General features: G+C 33.9%; 1 protein-coding gene across 11 annotated transcripts in view; it reads left to right on the plus strand.

Annotated features, from left to right (window-relative positions):
- The window catches only part of ZNF280D (zinc finger protein 280D), a 244,600-nt gene that overhangs the window by 175,438 nt on the left and 50,499 nt on the right, over positions 1-18,663 (plus strand). For 10 of the 11 annotated variants that reach the window (XR_013556301.2, XR_013556307.2, XR_013556299.2 and 7 more), the window contains 5 exons: positions 121-428; positions 897-1,037; positions 11,511-11,573; positions 17,758-17,876; positions 18,024-18,060. Coding sequence is in view for 5 of the 11 variants with exons in the window: in XM_060618430.3 (XP_060474413.2) it covers positions 121-428; positions 897-1,037; positions 11,511-11,573; positions 17,758-17,876; positions 18,024-18,060 (668 nt within the window). In the remaining 6 variants the exon portion in view is untranslated. Of the gene's footprint in view, positions 1-120; positions 429-896; positions 1,038-11,510; positions 11,574-17,757; positions 17,877-18,023; positions 18,061-18,188; positions 18,642-18,663 lie in introns of those variants that run through there. The other variant, XM_060618448.3, reaches the window with a different exon arrangement.

An 18,663-nucleotide genomic window follows, 5' to 3' on the forward strand; every position in this document is an offset into this window, starting at 1 on the left:
ATTTTAGTTTATACTTGCCCTTTCCAAATACTTGATGTTTAACTTTTTATTACACAGTGATATTTTAATGTTAATGCCATGATTAATTTTCTAAAGCAAATATTATCTCCATTTTTGTAGGTTACTATTCGAGCTTCAGTTGGACCTCTTCAGTCAGGATCTTCAACTACATCTTCCATTAGTGCAAGCACTTCTACTCTTCAGCTCTCACCTCCAAGGACTAAAAATATAACTGCTAAAATTCCCACAAAATCTAACACAACCAAACCTAATACAACTAAACCCAATACAAGTAAACCTAATGCAAGTAAGCCTAATGGAAGTAAATCTAAATATAAATCAAAAATCTCTAATATACAAAAGAAACAAAGCACATTGGCTAGTAGCAATAAAAAAAGTAAAGTCAATACAGCATTGAGGAACTTAAGGTAATCTTTTATTCCTCATATATAGTTCTAATTTAATCTTAAGTATAAAAACTTTAATATAAATTTACCTTATTACACATATCTCTTATACATTTATATGCTATCACTATGACATAAAGGCCAAGAAAATAATAAAAAGGTATTTTTTTACAACTATTGAACAGTACTTGAATTACTATTTTTTTTTTATAATATTCACTTATTATACTGGTATTATATGTTGTGCTTATATCTTGTGATGTTTGTATTGCTTAATTTGATCCCTTTTATGCCAGTGAAAAATATTGACTTATGTTAAATTGTTTACACTTAATTACAGCTGTTGTTCCATAACAAATTTTTCAAATTACAACTCTCTGTTTACATGTTAATTTAAACACACTGGCCTCTATTAACAGAATATTAATAAGGCCCTCCCTTATTATTTTTATTTTAAAATATATATCATTTTCTTTATATCTCCATAAGGTATCGTCGGGGAGTTCACAAGTGCATTGAGTGTTGTTCCGAAATAAAAGATTTTGCAAACCACTTTCCTACGTATGTCCATTGTAGTTTTTGCAGATACAACACTAGCTGTAGCAAAGCCTATGTAAATCATATGATGAGGTAAGATGAGTTAAACATCTGTAATTACCAATTACAATTATAGTTCAGCAAGTTCGTTGTAAAACAGTTATCCTTTTAGAAGCCAATTTTTCTCTTCGAACCTAAACATCTAGCAATAGGGAACTTTTAGGATAATGCCCCATATACTATTTTCCCAGCATAGTAACTCAAAATTACTGGAACTAAAATTTTATGAATGGTTAGACTAATGAAATAAGGATAGGTTTGTTAGGGAAATGATTTCTCTATGGGTATTTTTTTTTTCCTATAGAATTTAAAAAAATGGTCACTTTCAAATATAAAAGGTCAAATGTTTTAAATGTATTTACCAAACAAATTTACAAAACATGTACTCTCATGAATATTACTCTTTTTAAAGCAATCACTTTAAGAGACTCCAGGATGATGTTAGGAGCCTTATTGATTCTTATTTCTCTCTCTCTCCTTGTCTGTAATCCATTGTCTTAGCAGTTCATCTATCCATCAACCATCTTCTTGTATTCATTTAGTGAAATGAGACGTTATTCCAGTCACGAGGCCACTGTTGGAACTCCTTTTTATTGATTCATTCAACTTAGGCTTTTGAGTACCCAATATTTACTCTATGCAGAGAAAGTATTCACAGCTCACATTGCTTTCATTTTTGTCTCATTAATAGGGGCATCCCTTAGAATGGATTTCTATTTTTTTAAGAATAGTCAAAAATTGTTTTGATATAGAGCAGTTAGCTTGATTATTCAAAGTGAAGTTGTTCCATTTTTTTTTTTTTTAAGTTAGAATTGAAGTATAACTAATAAAAGTGATTTTCTTACAGATCATAAAATATCCTCTATGTTACTTTCTGGTCATTTATCAGCCACTCTTTTCAAGGATTCATCCACCTTTCTTGATGGTTTTAGCACCTGTCTCCCACTTCCCCCCCGCCCCACCCCCCTTTGATGATTAATTAGCTTGACCTCATGGGACCTGGACTTCTTCATGGCCAGTGCTTCACATCAGCTTTTAAGTTCTTGTACCCCCTTTCTTACATCATTCATCATAGCCACTGTTCATTTCTTTCCAGTTCCCGTTACCCTGTGACTTTAAGGAGCTTTGACTCGTTTTTTCATTCTAACAGCACCTATTTAACTTTATAGTCCATTTCACTCGCAGGATCATCTGTTTGATTGCTGCTTTGTTTTTGTTTTAAAATCCTTTATATTTTTAGTCATCTCACTTGGCATAAAGGCCAACATGAGACTCGGACATTTTACTCTCCTGAAGTTTATGCTCAGTTCTGGACTACTCACCAGCATTTGATTCAATCAAGTTTGACTTTGTAGGCTTTAACTTTGGGTCCTATCTTTTTATTTTTAATTTTTCTTTCTTTCTCTCTTTCTTTCTTTCTTTCTTTCTTTCTTTCCTTCTTTCTTTCTTTGTTAAATTTTTAATGTTTATTTATCTTTGTGAGAGAGAGAGATTGGGAAGGGCAGAGAGAGAGGGAGACACAAAATCCGAAGCAGGCTCCAGGCTCTGAGCTGTCAGCACAGAGCCCGATGTGGGGCTTGAACTCACGAACCGCAAGATCATGACCTGAGCTGAAGTCGGATGCTCAACCAACTGAGCCACTCAGGTGCCCCATGTCTCTCTCTCTTTCAATACTTCTTTATTTTTATCTACAATTTTTATTTAAACTTTTTATGTATTCTAAAGATTTTATTTTAGTCTCTTAGTTCTTAACCTGGCCTACTAGTAAGTACTCAGTTGGAAGTCATCCTTTTAACTAATCTTTAAAAACCTCAAATTTTTTTCTTGTTACTTTTATCTAGTCATTGATCTCAGAAATCAGATATGTTCCACCTCTCCAGACTTCTAATTCTTCCACAGTCTTGTTCAGTTAACTTGCAACTTCATGTCTTCTCTCTCCCAGATTTCTTTTGCTTATAAACATTTTCAGGTACTTTTTTTTTTTTTTTTTTGGATGGAAATTTGTCCCTACTGCTTACTATCCTTATTTTTTGTCTTCCTCTTACCATGAATATTTATAAGAAGTGTTTACTAGCGTATTTATGATTCATTTCTCTACCTTTTAACTCATCCCACCGTACCAACTGACACTGACACTTTAAAAGATTATTTGTCTTTATTTATCACCATGTTTATTTACTTTTTCACTCGTACTACTCCATGACTTCTTTAGAGTATTTGACGTCATCATTCACTTTTGAAAGTATTCTCTTCAGCTTCTGTTAAATTATTACCACTATCTTTCTTCTTCCTTTTTGGCTACTCCTCTATTTCATTGTCTTGTCTTCCTTTAACTCATCTTCTTTACATTTGCTTTCTTGGTAACTTAACCACTGTCACTTTTACCTTTCAACTCTAAATCTTCCAATTTTAATCCTTAGTCTTCCTGAGGTCCAACTCTATGTTTCTAATTATTTTATATGTATTTTTACCTTTGACTCACTAGCATCTCAAAAGAACACAAATGATCCAACCTTTATCATCTGTCCAGAATTCACATGACTACCACTCAAATACTCTTTCAGGATATCATTTTGATTGGCCACTGTGCTCATCATGATTTTTGAGACTCCCATTTTTGCATTCTGCCACTTTGCCGACCAGCTACTACAATGGTCCACACCTATGTTCCATTTACTCTAAACCAGGCCCAGGCATCCTTTTCCTCGGTATACCTCTGTGTGGAATGTCTCTTCTTCCTGTGACAAATAAATACATGGTTTCCCAAATGGGGCTTTAATTCTGCCCAAAACTTCTAGGGGGCCAAATTCGAAAATATTTTCTGGTTTTTTTTTTTATTGTATTTAAATCCAAGTTAGTTAACGTGTAGTGTAATAATGATTTCAGGAGTAGAATTTAGTGATTCATCTCTTACATATAACACCCAGTGCTCATCCCAACAAGTGCCCTCCTCAATACCCATCACCCATTTAATCCATTCCCCAACCCATCATCCCTCCAACAACTTTCAGTTTGTTCTCTGTATGTAAGTCTCCTATGGTTTGCTTCCCTCTCAGTTTTTATCTTATTTTTCCTTCCTTTGCCCTATGTTTATCTGTTTTGTTTCTTTAAATTCCACATGTGAGTGAAATCATAGGATATTTGTCTTTCTCTGACTGACTTACTTCCCTTAGCATAATATACTATAGTTCCACATTGTCACAAATGGCAAGATTTCATTCTTTTGGATCACCATATACCACATCTTCTTTTTTTTTTTTTTAATTTTTAAATTGTTTTTTTAATTTATTTTTTGAGAGAGAGAGCAAGCTGGGGAGGGGCAGAGAGAGAGAGAGGGAGACACAGAATTTGAAGCAGACTACAAGCTGTCAGCACAGAGCCTGATGCAGGGCTTGAACCCATGAACTGTGAGATCATGACCTGAGTCAAAGTTGGACGCCCAACCGACTGAGCCACCCAGGTGCCCCATATACCACATTTTATTCCATTCATCAGTCAATGGACATTTGGGCTCTTTCCATAATTTGACTATTGTTAATAGTGCTGCTATAAATATTGGGGTGCATGTGCCCCTTCAAATCAGCATTTTTGTATCCTCTGGATAAATACCTACTAGCAAAATTGCTGGGTCATAGAATAGCTCTGTTTTTAATTTTTTGAGGAACTTCCATACTGTTTTCTAGGGTGACTGCACCAATTTGCACCAATTCCCACCAACAGTACAAATGCATTCCCCTTTCTCTACATCCTTGCTGACATCTTTATTTCCTGAGTTGTTCATTTAACCATTCTGACAGGTGTGTGGTGGTATCTCATTGTGGTTTTGATTTGTATTTCCCTGATGAAGAGTGATGTTGAGCATCTTTTCATGTGTCTGTTTGCCCGGTGGAAGTCTTCTTTAGAGAAGTATCTGTTCATTTTTTTGCCCATTTCTTCACTGGATTATTTGTTTTTTAGATGTTGAGTTTGAGAAGTTCTTTATAGATTTTGGATACTAACCCTTTATCCAATATGTCATTTGCAATTATTCTCTCCCATTTTGTTGGTTGTCTTTTAGTTTTGTTGATTGTTTTTTATGCTGTGCAGAAGCTTGTTGTTTTGATGAGGTCCCAATAGTTCATTTTTGCTTTTGTTTCCCTTGCCTCCAGAGACATGTCTAGTAAGAAGTTGCTGTGACTAAGGTCAAAGAGGTTGCTGCCTGTTTTCTCCTGAAGGATTTTGATGGTTTCCTGTCTCACATTTTGGTCTTTCATCCATTTTGAGTTTATTTTTGTTTATGGTGTAAGAAAGTGGCCCATATTCATTCTTCTACATGTCTCTGTCCAGTTTTCCCAACACCATTTGCTGACGTGACTGTCTTTTTTCCATTGGATGTTCTTCTCTGCTTTGTCAAAGATTAGTTGGCCATACATTTGTGGGTCCATTCCTGGGTTCTCTGTTCTATTCCATTGATCTATGTGTCTGTTTTTGTTCTAATACCTTTCTGTCTTGATGATTATAGTTTTGTAATATGGCTTGAAGTTCAGAATTGGGATGCCTCCAGCTTTGGTTTTCTTTTTCAACATTACTTTGGCTATTTTGCGTTTTCTGGTTCCATACAAATTTATAATTGTTTGTTCTAACTCTGTGAAGAATGATGGTGTTATTTTGATAGGGAATGCACTGAATGTGTAGATTGCTTTGGGTACTATAGACATCTTAACAGTATTTGTTCTTCCAGTCCGTGAGCATGGAATGTTTTTCCATTTCTTTGTATCTTCTTCAGTTTCTTTCATAAGCTTTGTATAGTTTTCAGCATACAGATCTTTTACTTCTTTGGCTAGGTTTACTCCTAGGTATTTTATGGTTTTTGGTGCAGTTGTAAATTGGATTGATTCCTTGATTTCTCTTTCTGCTGTTTCATTATTGGTGTATAGAAATGCAACCAATTTCTGTATGTTGATTTTATAACCTGCGACTTTGCTGAATTCATGTATCAGTTCTAGCAGTTTTTTGGTGGAGTCTTTGAGGTTTTCCATGTAGAATATCATGTCATCTGCAAAGAGTGAAAGTTTGACTTCTTCCTTGCCGATTTGGATGCCTTCTTTTTCTTTTTGTTGTCTGATTGCTTAGGCTAGGACTTCCAGCACTATGTTGAACAAAGTGGTGAGAGTAGACATCCCTGTCATGTTCCTGACCTTAGGGAGAAAGCTCTGGTTTTTCCACATTGAGGCTGATATTAGTGGTGGGTCTTTCATATATGGCCTTTATATACCTACTTTCTATTTTTTCTATTTTTCTATTTCTGGTTTTTATCATGAAAGGATGCTGTATTTTGTCAAGTGCTTTTTTCTGTATCCAGAGCGTCATGTGGTTCTTATCCTTTCTTTCATTAATGTGATGCATCACTGTGTTTTATTTGTGAATATTGAACCACCCCTGCAGCCCAGGAATAAATCCGACTTGATTATGGCTACTAATTCTTTTAAATTGTGGTTGCATTCGGTTTACTAGTATCTTGCTGAGAATTTTTGTATCTGTGTTCATCAGGGAAATTGGTCTGTAATTCTCCTTTTTAGTGGGGTCTTTGGTTTTGGAATCAAGGTAATGCTGGCCTCATAGAATGCGTTTGGAAGTTTTCTTTCCGTATCTATTTTTGTAGCAGCTTCAAAAGAATAGCTATTAACTCTTTTTTAAGTGTTTGGTAGAATTCCCCTGGGAAGCCATGTGGCCCAGGACTCTTGTTTATTGGGAGATTTTTGATTACAGATTCAATTTCTTTAGTGGTTATGGGTCTGTTCAAATATTGTACTTTTTCCTGTTTCAGTTTTGGTATTTTATATTTTTCTAGGAGTTTGTCCATTTCTTTGAGATTGCCCAATTTGTTGACATATAATTGCTCTTAATATTCTCTTATTATTGTTTGTATTTTTGCGGTGTTGGTTGTTATGTTCTGTTTTGTTAAACCAAGCATCATTCCACCCTTCCCTCTTCCATTTGTCATAGGCTTCCTACCTGTCCTATAAACCTCTAAATCCATTCTCTTCCAAAACATTGCCAATTAGCCCAACTCCCTCATACCCATTTTCCAGTTCCCAATGAGCCCAATCCTGCTCTTCATCATCATCACATACTGAGCTCCTACTCATTGCTGGTCTCTTATGGAACTAAAAGCTTCCATTGCCACTTTTAGGGTTTGGTAAGTCTCTTTTCCTTTTTATGTACTGGTACACTTGCCTTGTTCACTGCCTTAGGTACCTCCCATTGAATGGTCCCACCATTACTTCTACCCAGTGTGAATTCGTATTATAGGCTTGAATTCTCTATGTACAGAAGCTTCACAGTCTCTAGAGGATGAGGACTTTTAATCTCTATCCTATATCACGTCTGTACTCTTAATTCGTCTTTTTCCCTCTGGTCTCATATCTGCCCCAATCCATTCTTTAAAGACTCCCATCTCCATAAATTGACTACTCTTCCCCAAAATAAAGTTTATTGCAAATCTCATTTTTGACATTTGTGTCTCCTTATTCTTTGTTAGTCTTTAGAATGTTCCTGTTCTTCTTTTCTGTTTACCTTCTTTTTTTGGAGTATCTGATCACCACAACCACTCACAGGGATCGTTCCTCACTTTCAGCTGTATACCATTCATTTATTCTGCCTTTTATTATATTTGTGTCTGTATTGTTTCTTTGAGAAGAAGGGGCTCTTTGTATTCACCATGTCACCTAGCACAGTAGGAATAGTAAGTCATAATTATTATTTGTTGTAATTATAAAAGGCTCTAAATAAAATCTCAAAAAAGGATATTAAAAAATCTTGATGCATTTGGAGTATATTTGAAATAAGACTTTTGAAGAAGAGCATCATTAAACGTGTAATTTTTAACTGATTTTTTAAAAAAGTACTGTTACTTGTGTTTGGTTGTTTAAGTTACTGCACCTTATTTGCTTATAGCTTTTAAGTAGCAATTGAAGTCACCTGAAAAAGAAATAAATTACCATATGATAATGTCATTATTCCCCAACATTATATATATGAAGGCTTCTTCTCTACATGTAATAGAATTAAGTTAATGGACATAAGTGTTTATCTCTTTTTCTAGCACAGTTTACTGCTTGCTAAGACATATGGCAAACTGGTGGTGAAGAATGAGACAAATCTGGATTTGAATCCAAGCTTCACCAATTATTTATTACCTGTTTGACTTTGGGCAAATTACTTAACCTGACTCCCAGTTTCCTTTTTTTGAAAATAAAGTCATTGTGATAATTACAGAAAATGTACTTAAAGTGCTTAATAAAATGATTTTTGCTTAGGAGATATTCAAGTAATTATAGCTGTTATTATTTCTGAGTTGCCATTGTTAGGTATTATGGATAAAGTCCTTGCCTTTAATTTTCACAGTTTAGTAGGATAGAGATAATTTACCTAACTAAATGTGGTAAACAAATGACTATAGGAGCACGGAGAAGGTAAGAATGAGTTCTTTAAGCAAGAAATAAGGGGAGGTATTCTATAAAGGACATTTCACTTAGGCTTTACAGGATGATTTAAAATTTTTCCAAGGAAAAAGAAATATACAGTGAGGAAGACAGTAATGAATTAATTTTTATAAGATATGCTTGAGTTCATTATATACTTTGTATAGATTTATTGGCATTAAATAATAGTCATTAGAAGAACAGTTGCATAATTGTGATAGCATCATAATTGATGTCTTGTCCACAAACCATCCTCCCACCACACACATTTTTTCCAATTTTTCCTTTCTTCTGTTGCTGCAGTAGGCATATCTGGTCAGGTCTTTTTTGGCCTATAATCCTTTGCCTTCCTAACATTAGTAGTCATGAAGTTCAAATTTTTTAGAGAATATGAGACCTTTCAATATTTAATTTCTAACCACCTTTTCAGCTCCTTTAATGCTTATTTTCTTGAAAATCCCTCTGTATCTTGCTCTCTGTTTTGCCTGGAGCAAGGCAGTAGTGACCTTCTTAACTGAAATGAACTCCTAATTGTTAGCTGGTTTCTATTGCATATATCTGCATTTTTCCTTCAGGTAGCCACAAAATTTCATATGTGTCACTATTAATGTTTATAATTATTAGTAAATATGTATTCATTCATTTAACCATTTATTAGGCATTTATTCTGTGCCAGCTGCTGTTTGACTTTTTCCCCTTTCCCCCCACTGTCCCCTTGGACCTTCACTTATAGGGCAGACAACTTGCCCTCTTTCTTTTTGTATCATCAACCTCTAGTCCAGGGTCTTAAATTGTAGACATACCATCAGTATTGTTGATGCTCCTTTTGTGTTTCATCAGAAACAAATTGTTATTAGACTGAATTAAGATTATTAAGAAAATGTCAAAGGGAGTTTATTCCCTCTAGCCTTATTGAGGTATAATTTATACACAATAAAATTCACTTATTTTTAGAGAATAGCTTAATGAGTTTTGATAATTATATACAGTCATATAACTAGGTAGTGAACTTTTAGAATCTAGATTTTAACCTGTTTTTACTATATTGTTTTTAAAATTTTAACTTTTTTCTCTTTTCTTAGACTTCTATATTGTTATTAACTTTATGCAGATCTAATAGGAAGAAGAAGGATTGTTATTTTTTTTTCTTTTCCTTTTTGTGAGCTATATGGATCCACTTTTCCATTTCTATAATACAAGGATAATAATAAAGAATGGAATTTATGTAATAAATGTAAATAAAGAGACTTGATAAGCTTTTACATAGATAGGGAACTCTAAATTAAAACTGGATTCAGTAGCACGTGGGTGGCTCAGTCGGTTAAGCGTCCGGCTTCGCATCAGGTCATGAACTCACAGCTCATGGGTTTGAACCCCGCGTCAGGCTCTGTGCTGACAGCTCAAAGCCTGGAGCCTGCTTCGTATTCTGTCTCCATCTCTCTCCCTGCCCCTTCCCTGCTTGTGCACTCTCTCTCTCCATCAAATATAAATAAACATTAAAAAAATAAAACAAAAAAAACTGGATTCAGACAACTAGAATTATAAAATTACCAACATTTTAATAAGGTACAAGTTATATACAGAAATGGAAGCCATCAAAAAGACCCTAAAATGTAATCTTTTCCTCTCCTCTTACCAAATAAATAAAACCAAAATAGTCTGTTTGAGGAGAAAGAAAAAATAGCTTTTAAAAGTAACTTTTAAATCTCATTAAAAAGTAGCTTATTTGATTCACATTCTTTGGGAATCAGATAAATCTTGGATTTATTCTTCTGAAGAAGCACAGTATATGTGCACAAATTTTTGCATGTAATTTCAGTGTTTTCTAACCCACTGTGTTCTACAAAAAACCCAATTATTTTTGTGATGTTGTCTTGAATTTATAAACTCTTTAATAGTATTTATCCTCAAATTGAAGAAATGACTGTTAGAAGTCTTCTGAAGATATTTTCTGGGGATTATAGCTAGTGACAGTATATTTCTTTTCCCATACATACATACTGTGTTGGTGATGGTTACCTTGTATTTGAGAGTGACCATTGACGTGGATGATGGCTACTGGGGCTACTGCTTCTCAATGTTTAGCTTGCATAAATAAGAATCACCGGAAAACCTTGTTAAAATGGATTCTAGTGGGCCCCTCTGCCAGAGATCAATTCACTTAGGTTTGTGGGGGTTACAAGACTTTGCATTTTTAAATAATCTCCTGGGTGATGCTGATGTTATTAGTCTACGACTTTTCAGTAATACTGTGCTAAGCTAATCCTGGTTTCTAATACAGGAAAGCTTTCTTTACCAGATTTAAAAGGGTATATGAAAGCTATTATCATGTGTACAAAGTATGGTTAGTGGTTCTCTGTTTTGTGTTTAGGGGAAGCATTATTTTAGTTCTAGGGTTCTGCTTAAATTTGTTTTTTTAAAAAAAAACCTCTACTAGTAATTGCAAGGAACTCTTTAAATGTTTGATTTCACAAATGGTAAAGAGTGGCATTTAGCTGAAGGACTGTTTACTTCAAAGATCATTTGGATTTTACTCCCCCTCCCCTGAGACAGGCATGTTAAGATTGGAAAATGACTTTAAAATGATTATTGACAATGATTCATATTATACAAAAATGTTATTTGCAGACATTTAAGTGTCTTCAACTCTTCTGTAACAGATACGCAAGAATTTTTTTAAAAAGTAAAGCACATCAAACCAGTTTTTTTCAACTCTTCTGTAACAGATGAAAAAAACTGGTTTGATGTGCTTTACTTTTTAAAAAAATTCTTGCGTATTTCCTTTTTTTTTTTTTTATGTAATGGTGAAGTAGTGGTCATACAAGAATATGCTTAGAGAAATATGTGTCATTAAAAATAAATAGATAAAGTGGAATTTAAGATAAAATGTTGAATTAAACAGTGATGATAAGCATTATTTTGTTACTTATATCATGATCTTTTGTTCAAAACTAGAAACTTAAGTATAGGCTTGATAATAAAGCTATAAATTAATATGACTTACTGTATAATAAAATTAATAAAATTTGCTTTGTCTCTCCAGCTTTCATAGTAATCGTCCAAGTAAAAGGTTTTGTATTTTTAAGAAGCATTCAGAAGATCTCAGGTAACTAGTTGATCTTTTTAAATTCTATTGAAAAATTGTAGAACTTCAACTATGTGTGATGTATATGACATCTTTATTGAAATATAGTTCATATACCATGTAATTCATGCCTTTAAATTGTACAATTAACAGTTCTTAGTGTATTCACAGAGTTGTGCAGCCATCACCACAGTTACTTTTAGTACATTGTGGTCATTCCAAAAAAGGAACTCTGTACCCATTTATAGTCATTCCCATTTCCTTCCAACTATTCCCATCCCTAAGCAACCACTAATATAACTCTTGTCTCTATAGATTTGTGTATTGTGGACATTTCATATAAATGGAATGACACAATATGTGATCCTTTGTGATTGGCTTTTTCCATTTAACATATTTTCAAGATTCATCCATGTTGTAGCATTTCAGTACTTCACTTTTTAAATTGCTGTATAATACCCCATTGTATGGATCTACCATAGTTTGTTTATTAAGGTTATTTTAACTTTGAAGCCATTATGAATATTGTTGCTATAAACATTTGTGTACAAGTTTTTGTCTGGATTTGTGTTTTCATTTCTCTTTAGTGTATATGTAGGATTAGAATTTCTGGGCTATATGGTCACTCTGTGTTGCACCTTTGAGGAGCTGCCAAACTGTTTTACAAAGTACCTTTACTATTTTACATTCCCATGAGAAATGTATGAAGGTTCCAATTTCTTCACATCTTTGCCAACACTTGTTATTACCTCTTTTTGGTTACAGCCATCCTAGTGGGTTTGAAGTGGTATCTTATTATGGTTGTCCTATTTTTAAACCTGATATCAGAATGCCCGATTTAGAAATCTAAATGATTGCTACTGGACATTGGAGAGTTCTATTCATTATGTCCTTAGATTAGAGGTATGATTAGCCTATATTCTTTTGCTAAATTTCAGTGGTGACAAGTTATATCTTCATTCATTTATATTATAAAATGAGAACAAAAATAAGGCTGTCCAACAATATTTGATTATTAAAAAGATAACCTAAGATACCTAGTAAAGTGACTAACACTTTTTTAGTTTTGAAGTAAATTTCTTAAACCACTGGAATTCTTGAAATTACTATGTAGCTTCATAATTCTTATTTTTCCTTTTTCAAATAAAGATAAGTGCACAACTTGCTTACCATGTAGAAAGAACTGTTGATGAGTATTTCTAAAGATATTGATAATTCATTTTGATTGTACTACACACTTAACTCAGAATCCACTGAGCACCATTTTTTTTAATATTCTTTTGAAGCATTTGGACTCTCTTGTTCTTTATTTTGTTCACGTTGCCATTGCTACTTGGAATATCAGTGTCTTTGCTGCACCAAGCTAATATATAGAGATAAAGTTAGCCAGTACTTGTTTTGGTGCTTTGACTTAGTGGAAAAGGTAGAAAAAGGGATGATATTATGTTTCAGGATCTTTGTACTTACTGGTTCCTATGACTAGTTTCACTCCCCAGATGTATTAGTCTGTTGTCTCCTTTGGGTTGCAACTCTGAGCCTTTCCTTGACCGCTTGATTTTTAGATTATATCTTCTCCCTGTGCCTTACCCCAGCACTCCCTATCTCCTTTTTATGCTCATTTTCATTCAGATCATCTTTTATCATCTGACATACTGTATACTTTACTTTTAAATTTTTCTGTGTGCTCTCACTAGAATATGTGAGGTTTGGATTTTTGTCACTGCCAGGAATTGATTAGTGCCTGGCACATGGTAGGCACTCAGTAAATATTTGTTGAATAAGTTAATGTATATGTTGAGAATGACTTATATGAACAGTCATATAAGTCTTATATAACAGATTTATATGAACAGAATAGGCCCCATCTATTATATAGGGATCAGTGGCTCACAGGGAGAGAAAATTTTGATTCAGCTTTTAAAATGCATTAGTACAGGGGCGCCTGGGTGGCGCAGTCGGTTAAGCGTCCGACTTCAGCCAGGTCACGATCTCGCGGTCCGTGAGTTCGAGCCCCGCGTCAGGCTCTGGGCTGATGGCTCGGAGCCTGGAGCCTGTTTCTGATTCTGTGTCTCCCTCTCTCTCTGCCCCTCCCCGGTTCATGCTCTGTCTCTCTCTGTCCCAAAAATAAATAAAAAAAAAAGTTGAAAAAAAAAATTTAAAAAAAATAAAAAATAAAAAAAAAAATAAAATGCATTAGTACAGATTTTAAAACATTTACTGAATTCAAGGAAATAGATTAAGATTATATTACATGTTGCCCTTACTAAAAATTTTTATAAGAATAAAAAGGGCTTTTTTCAAAAGATGAGATTTTAGTTTGATTTTTTTTAAGTTTTTATCTATTTATTTTGAGAGAGAGAGAGAAAGAGGAGAGTGTACATGAGCAGGGAAGGGGCAGAGAGGGGGGGGGGCGAGAAAGAGAATCCCAAGCAGGCTCTGTGCTGAGAGCACAGAACCTCCCACAACTATGAGATCATGACCTGAGTTGAAATCAGGAGTTGGATGATTAACTGACGCAACCACCCAGATCCCCTAAGTTTGATTTTTACCATAATGTTTCAAGCTCAATTGTGCGTATGTGTTTTAAATGAACTATATGATTTTAAAGATCTGGAATACTTTTCTTTCAACTGGAATAGGTCTCAAATTGAAAATGGTCAATTTCTGTGAATGGACATAGCATACTTATAATTGTAGAACAGTAGTTTTTGTAATTAGTCTTTTATTAGATTGGAATAGTCACTCTTTAGCTATTTATGATACATCTACCAGGTACATAATATAGCAGGTCCTATGAAGAGGACAGTGATGAATTAGTCTTGGAACCAGCCTTTAGGGAATGTACAGTTTATTGGGGGGGAGATAAGGCATGAACATACAAAACTATAATAAATCAAGGAGGTTTTTGTTAAGTTCAGTAGAGTTTTTTTTTTTTTTTTTTTTTTTTTTTTTTTTTCCCCAAAGGAGAGAGTGGTTGTTTTACTTGGAAATATCTGCATAGATGTTAGGTGTACTTGGCTTTAAGGAATGAATATTTATACTGATAGAAGGTGCACAGAGGCATTCGAGTTAGAAGGAATAGTGTGAATAAGGTGCAGAAATGAGAAAGTACAAGGCATACAGAGGGAATAGCTAGTAGTAAATGGATGGAGCATGAAGTTCAGATAATGGTAATAAGGAAAGAAGTCTTGAGCAGTAGTTTTAAGCCTAGAGCCAAATTATAAAAGTGTTGAAAATAAGGTTAAGGAACTTGGACGTAAGTTGGAGAACATTGGAGAACCGTTGATACTTTATATAGAATCAAGTGATAAGGAAGATTTAACAATAGGATGAGTTATAGATGCATGAATCCTACAGATTGGGACAATTGTAGTTATGAACAATTTAGTTAGTTAAAATGATGAGGCAGTATTATATTGTCTTTGAGACTATGGGCTCTGGAATCAAAGTGCTCAGTTTCAAACCTAGTCTTTACCTTTACCGGCTCTATATCCTTGGTAGTTTACTAAGCTAACTTTATAAAAAGATGATAAATTCTAGCACCTGCCTTTTTGGGTTGTTAAAATATTTAGATAAGATGGTAGATGTATGTCTAAAATTGTTAGCTTGGCACAGTATAAATAATAAATATTATAAAATCCTTGCCATACTTATTATTTTAAGGAAGAAGAGACAGAGATAACTATAGTTTGAGTTTTACTATTAGAGGAAACATCATAAGAAAGACAAGTCAGGAGAAATTAATTTGGGAAGGAAGTACGTGATTTTAATAATGGTCAGTTTTAATGTCCTAATATGACATCTAGGTGTAAATACACATCACATTGTTAGAGTAGAGCTTCAGATAAGTCAATCTAAGGTATGTTATTTGTTTGTATTTGTATATTGGTAAAACACTTAAATTTATTAAGTTATGTGATGAACTTCAAGACTGTATTTATGCTTTGTTGATAAATTGACGGTAACAATGATCACATCACATAATCTATTTTTTTTTTTTTTAACCTAAGCAAAAATAACTTATAAGCAGGATTCCAAAGAATCTCATGAACCCATAAGAGGAGGAGGTGGAACCAGAACAAATGAGGGAAATAGAAAGCTACCAATTGCTAACATTGCTTCTCTCTAGTCTGAGTTGCTGAGGCAGGATGATCTTGTCTTTAATATTTTCTCTGGACTTGTGTTCCATTTTCTTTTCTCAGTGCAGACCAGCCTTCTTTACTGATGACTCAAATATAGTAGTCCCATTCCCCATGTCTTCCCAGATCAAGAAGTTTGATTACAAATTCTAATTAAGAATCCTTGTTTAGTGAAGGTCCCAGTAACTATAACTAGTGGAAGAGTAATTTAGCTACTGCTTACCATTGAGACTGCTTTTAGTTTCTGGAAGGGTAGTTTAATAGAGAAGACTATATAATTGGTTATTAAAGTATTTAAATCTTAACTTCCCTTAAGCTTTTAAGTTTAACTTTAAAATATTCCATTTGGAAATCTAGTACTCTTTTTAAAAATTTTTTAATGTTTATTTTTGAGAGAGAGAGGGAGAGGGAGAGACACAGTGTGAATGGGGGAGGGGCAGAGACAGAGGGACACAATCCGAAGCAGACTCCAGGCTCTAAGCTGTCAGCACAGAGCCTGAAGCGGGACTCAAACTCACAGGCCATGAGGTCATGACCTGAGCCAAAGTCACAGGCTCAACCAACTGAGCCACCCAGGTGCCCCTAGTACATTTTAATAATCACTTTCAAGAGAGCTTTTAATTAATGTTTGATAAAAAGTTCATTTAAGTTGAATAAATTTTTTAAACAGTCCCATTTATAGTTCAGGTTTGTTAACAACTTAACATCATTTATACTTTTAATATATTTGATTTTTTTAAACAGCACTTCAAATGCTTGACACACAAGATCCCAAGTGCTTAACTCTAGTAAATATAATAAATTAAGCATATAGTGGTTTTCTAAATTCTCTGAAACACTTCCATATATTTGCAGGCTTAATAATATTTTAGAATACCTTTCAACAAAAAATCAGACGTTTAAACACAATTTAAATCTTAAGGCCAGTGTCACATCCTGCAATATGCCAATTGTGTTTAAATACTTCAAATAGCAAATGCTACACAGTTTGATCCAATGAGTATAAAAATTATTCAACAAAAAGTATCAATGGCTTTGAGAATTCTTTCCTAATATTTTTGAAAATTTGTAATCATTACAGATTTCATTTAGGAACTACAACACCCAGTGAGGTTTTCTTAGGGGAACTCATAATTTTGGCTCCAGCAAGTGGACCAGTTGCCAGTGCTGATATACTAAGTACCTCAAGCTTTGCACTTTTATGGTGAATTAACTACTTTAGTTAATACAGCGTTAAATGAGAATAGTGGCAATACCTTTAACATATGGTACACAATTGATGGCAGCTACAACATGATCTGTTTTTAAAGCCTTAATGTTTCTTTTCTAATTTTTTCATCACCTAAGTGAAACACTAGATTATAAAGTCTTTCAGAGCACAGACTATATTTTTGGTCATCATTATAATCACAATACAGTATAATAGTACAGTATGTATCAAGAAGCCTTAGTAAACATACATTAAGTGAATGAATACTGTATGCTTGCATTGCAGATGAGCAGAGGCACAAATAGATTGTGACTTATTGAAGAGACACATGTTGTTAGTAGAGCCAAGGTTGGGCTATAGATCTCTTGTCACCCAGGTTTTAGCAACTGACATGAACTGTAAAAGTTTATAAAGCAGGGGTGCCTGGGTGGCTCAGTCGGTTGAGCATCCAACATTGGCTCAGGTAATGATCTCATGGTTTGTGAGTTTGAGCCCTGCATCAGGCGCTGTGCTGACAGCTCAGAGCCTGGAGCCTGCTTCGGCTTCTGTGTCTCCCTCTCTCTCTGCCCCTCCCCTGCTCACTCTCTCTCTCTCTCTCTCTCAAAAATAAACAAACATTAAAAAACGTTTATAAAGCAAAAATACTTTCTGTAAATAAATAGTAGTATAACTTGAATATGGCTTTTCCATTTTCTAGAGAATCATTTCAGTTATATCAAGTTTCTATAATAAAAATGGGAGTGACAGTTATGACATAAAAAGCAAATTATAGAAAAGTAATCATTGAACTTGTATATGGATTTTTATAAAAGATGAAAACCTTTTCTTTTATACTGTTTCCTTTTTTTTTTTATAGGGGCATTACTCTAGTGTGCCTTAATTGTGATTTCATAGCTGATGTTTCTGGCTTAGATAATATGGCCACACACTTACGTCAACATGAAACTCATACTTGTCAAGTTGTAATAGAGAAAGGTACGTATTTATAATTGCATTACTTTGGATTTTTGAAATTTGTCCCAGTATTTTTGGTCAGCTACAATATGAGCTCTTTACTAAATCGTTATTCTCACTCATATTTCATATGCCATTTTAAATATAAAACTTTTCTTCTAATTTCAGTTTCTGTTTGTATCCCAACTTCTGAACATCTTTCTGAGTAAGTTTAATTTTTAATTCAGTGCAATTTAATTTGATGGATTTTAGCACTATTGCATTTTAAAATGTATCATTAATAGAAATGAAAAATATTAAAGTATTTTGTTTGTTTGTTTTTTTTTTTTAAAGCTGCTTGTTGAAATAGGTTCCTGCTCTTTGGAGCTCGTGACCTGGTGCAAGACAAGTTGGAATTTCCTAAGTTCAAAGTTCTGAGATGTTTTCTTACACAAAGGCAGTTAAGCAGCCAAGTTCATGACACTAGCTCTCATTATTCAGCAATTTTCAGCTTCAAATGGGACTAGATTCTTATTCCACCTTATCTTTGTGTCAGGTTGACATATCTTAACATATGTTTTTTGTTTTTTTTTTTTCTCCCAGTTGGCTCTCTCCAAAAATAACTTTTGTTGCTACGGTCATTTCTTACTTTGCTTAAAATAATTTGCGTTTTTCTCTGCTGTACTTGCCTTCAGAATAATACATTCTAAATGATATAGCTGTTTGTCTTTTTGTCTGTTTTGTCTGCTTTCTTAATTTCTTATAAGTCTTAAGCTTTTAGGCCAGATGATTGTCTTTTTCCTCATCTGTTGTCTGTCATTGTACTATT

Source organism: Panthera onca, chromosome B3 (assembly GCF_046562875.1).
Source record: "Panthera onca isolate mPanOnc1 chromosome B3, mPanOnc1 haplotype 2, whole genome shotgun sequence".
NCBI lineage: Eukaryota > Metazoa > Chordata > Mammalia > Carnivora > Felidae > Panthera > Panthera onca.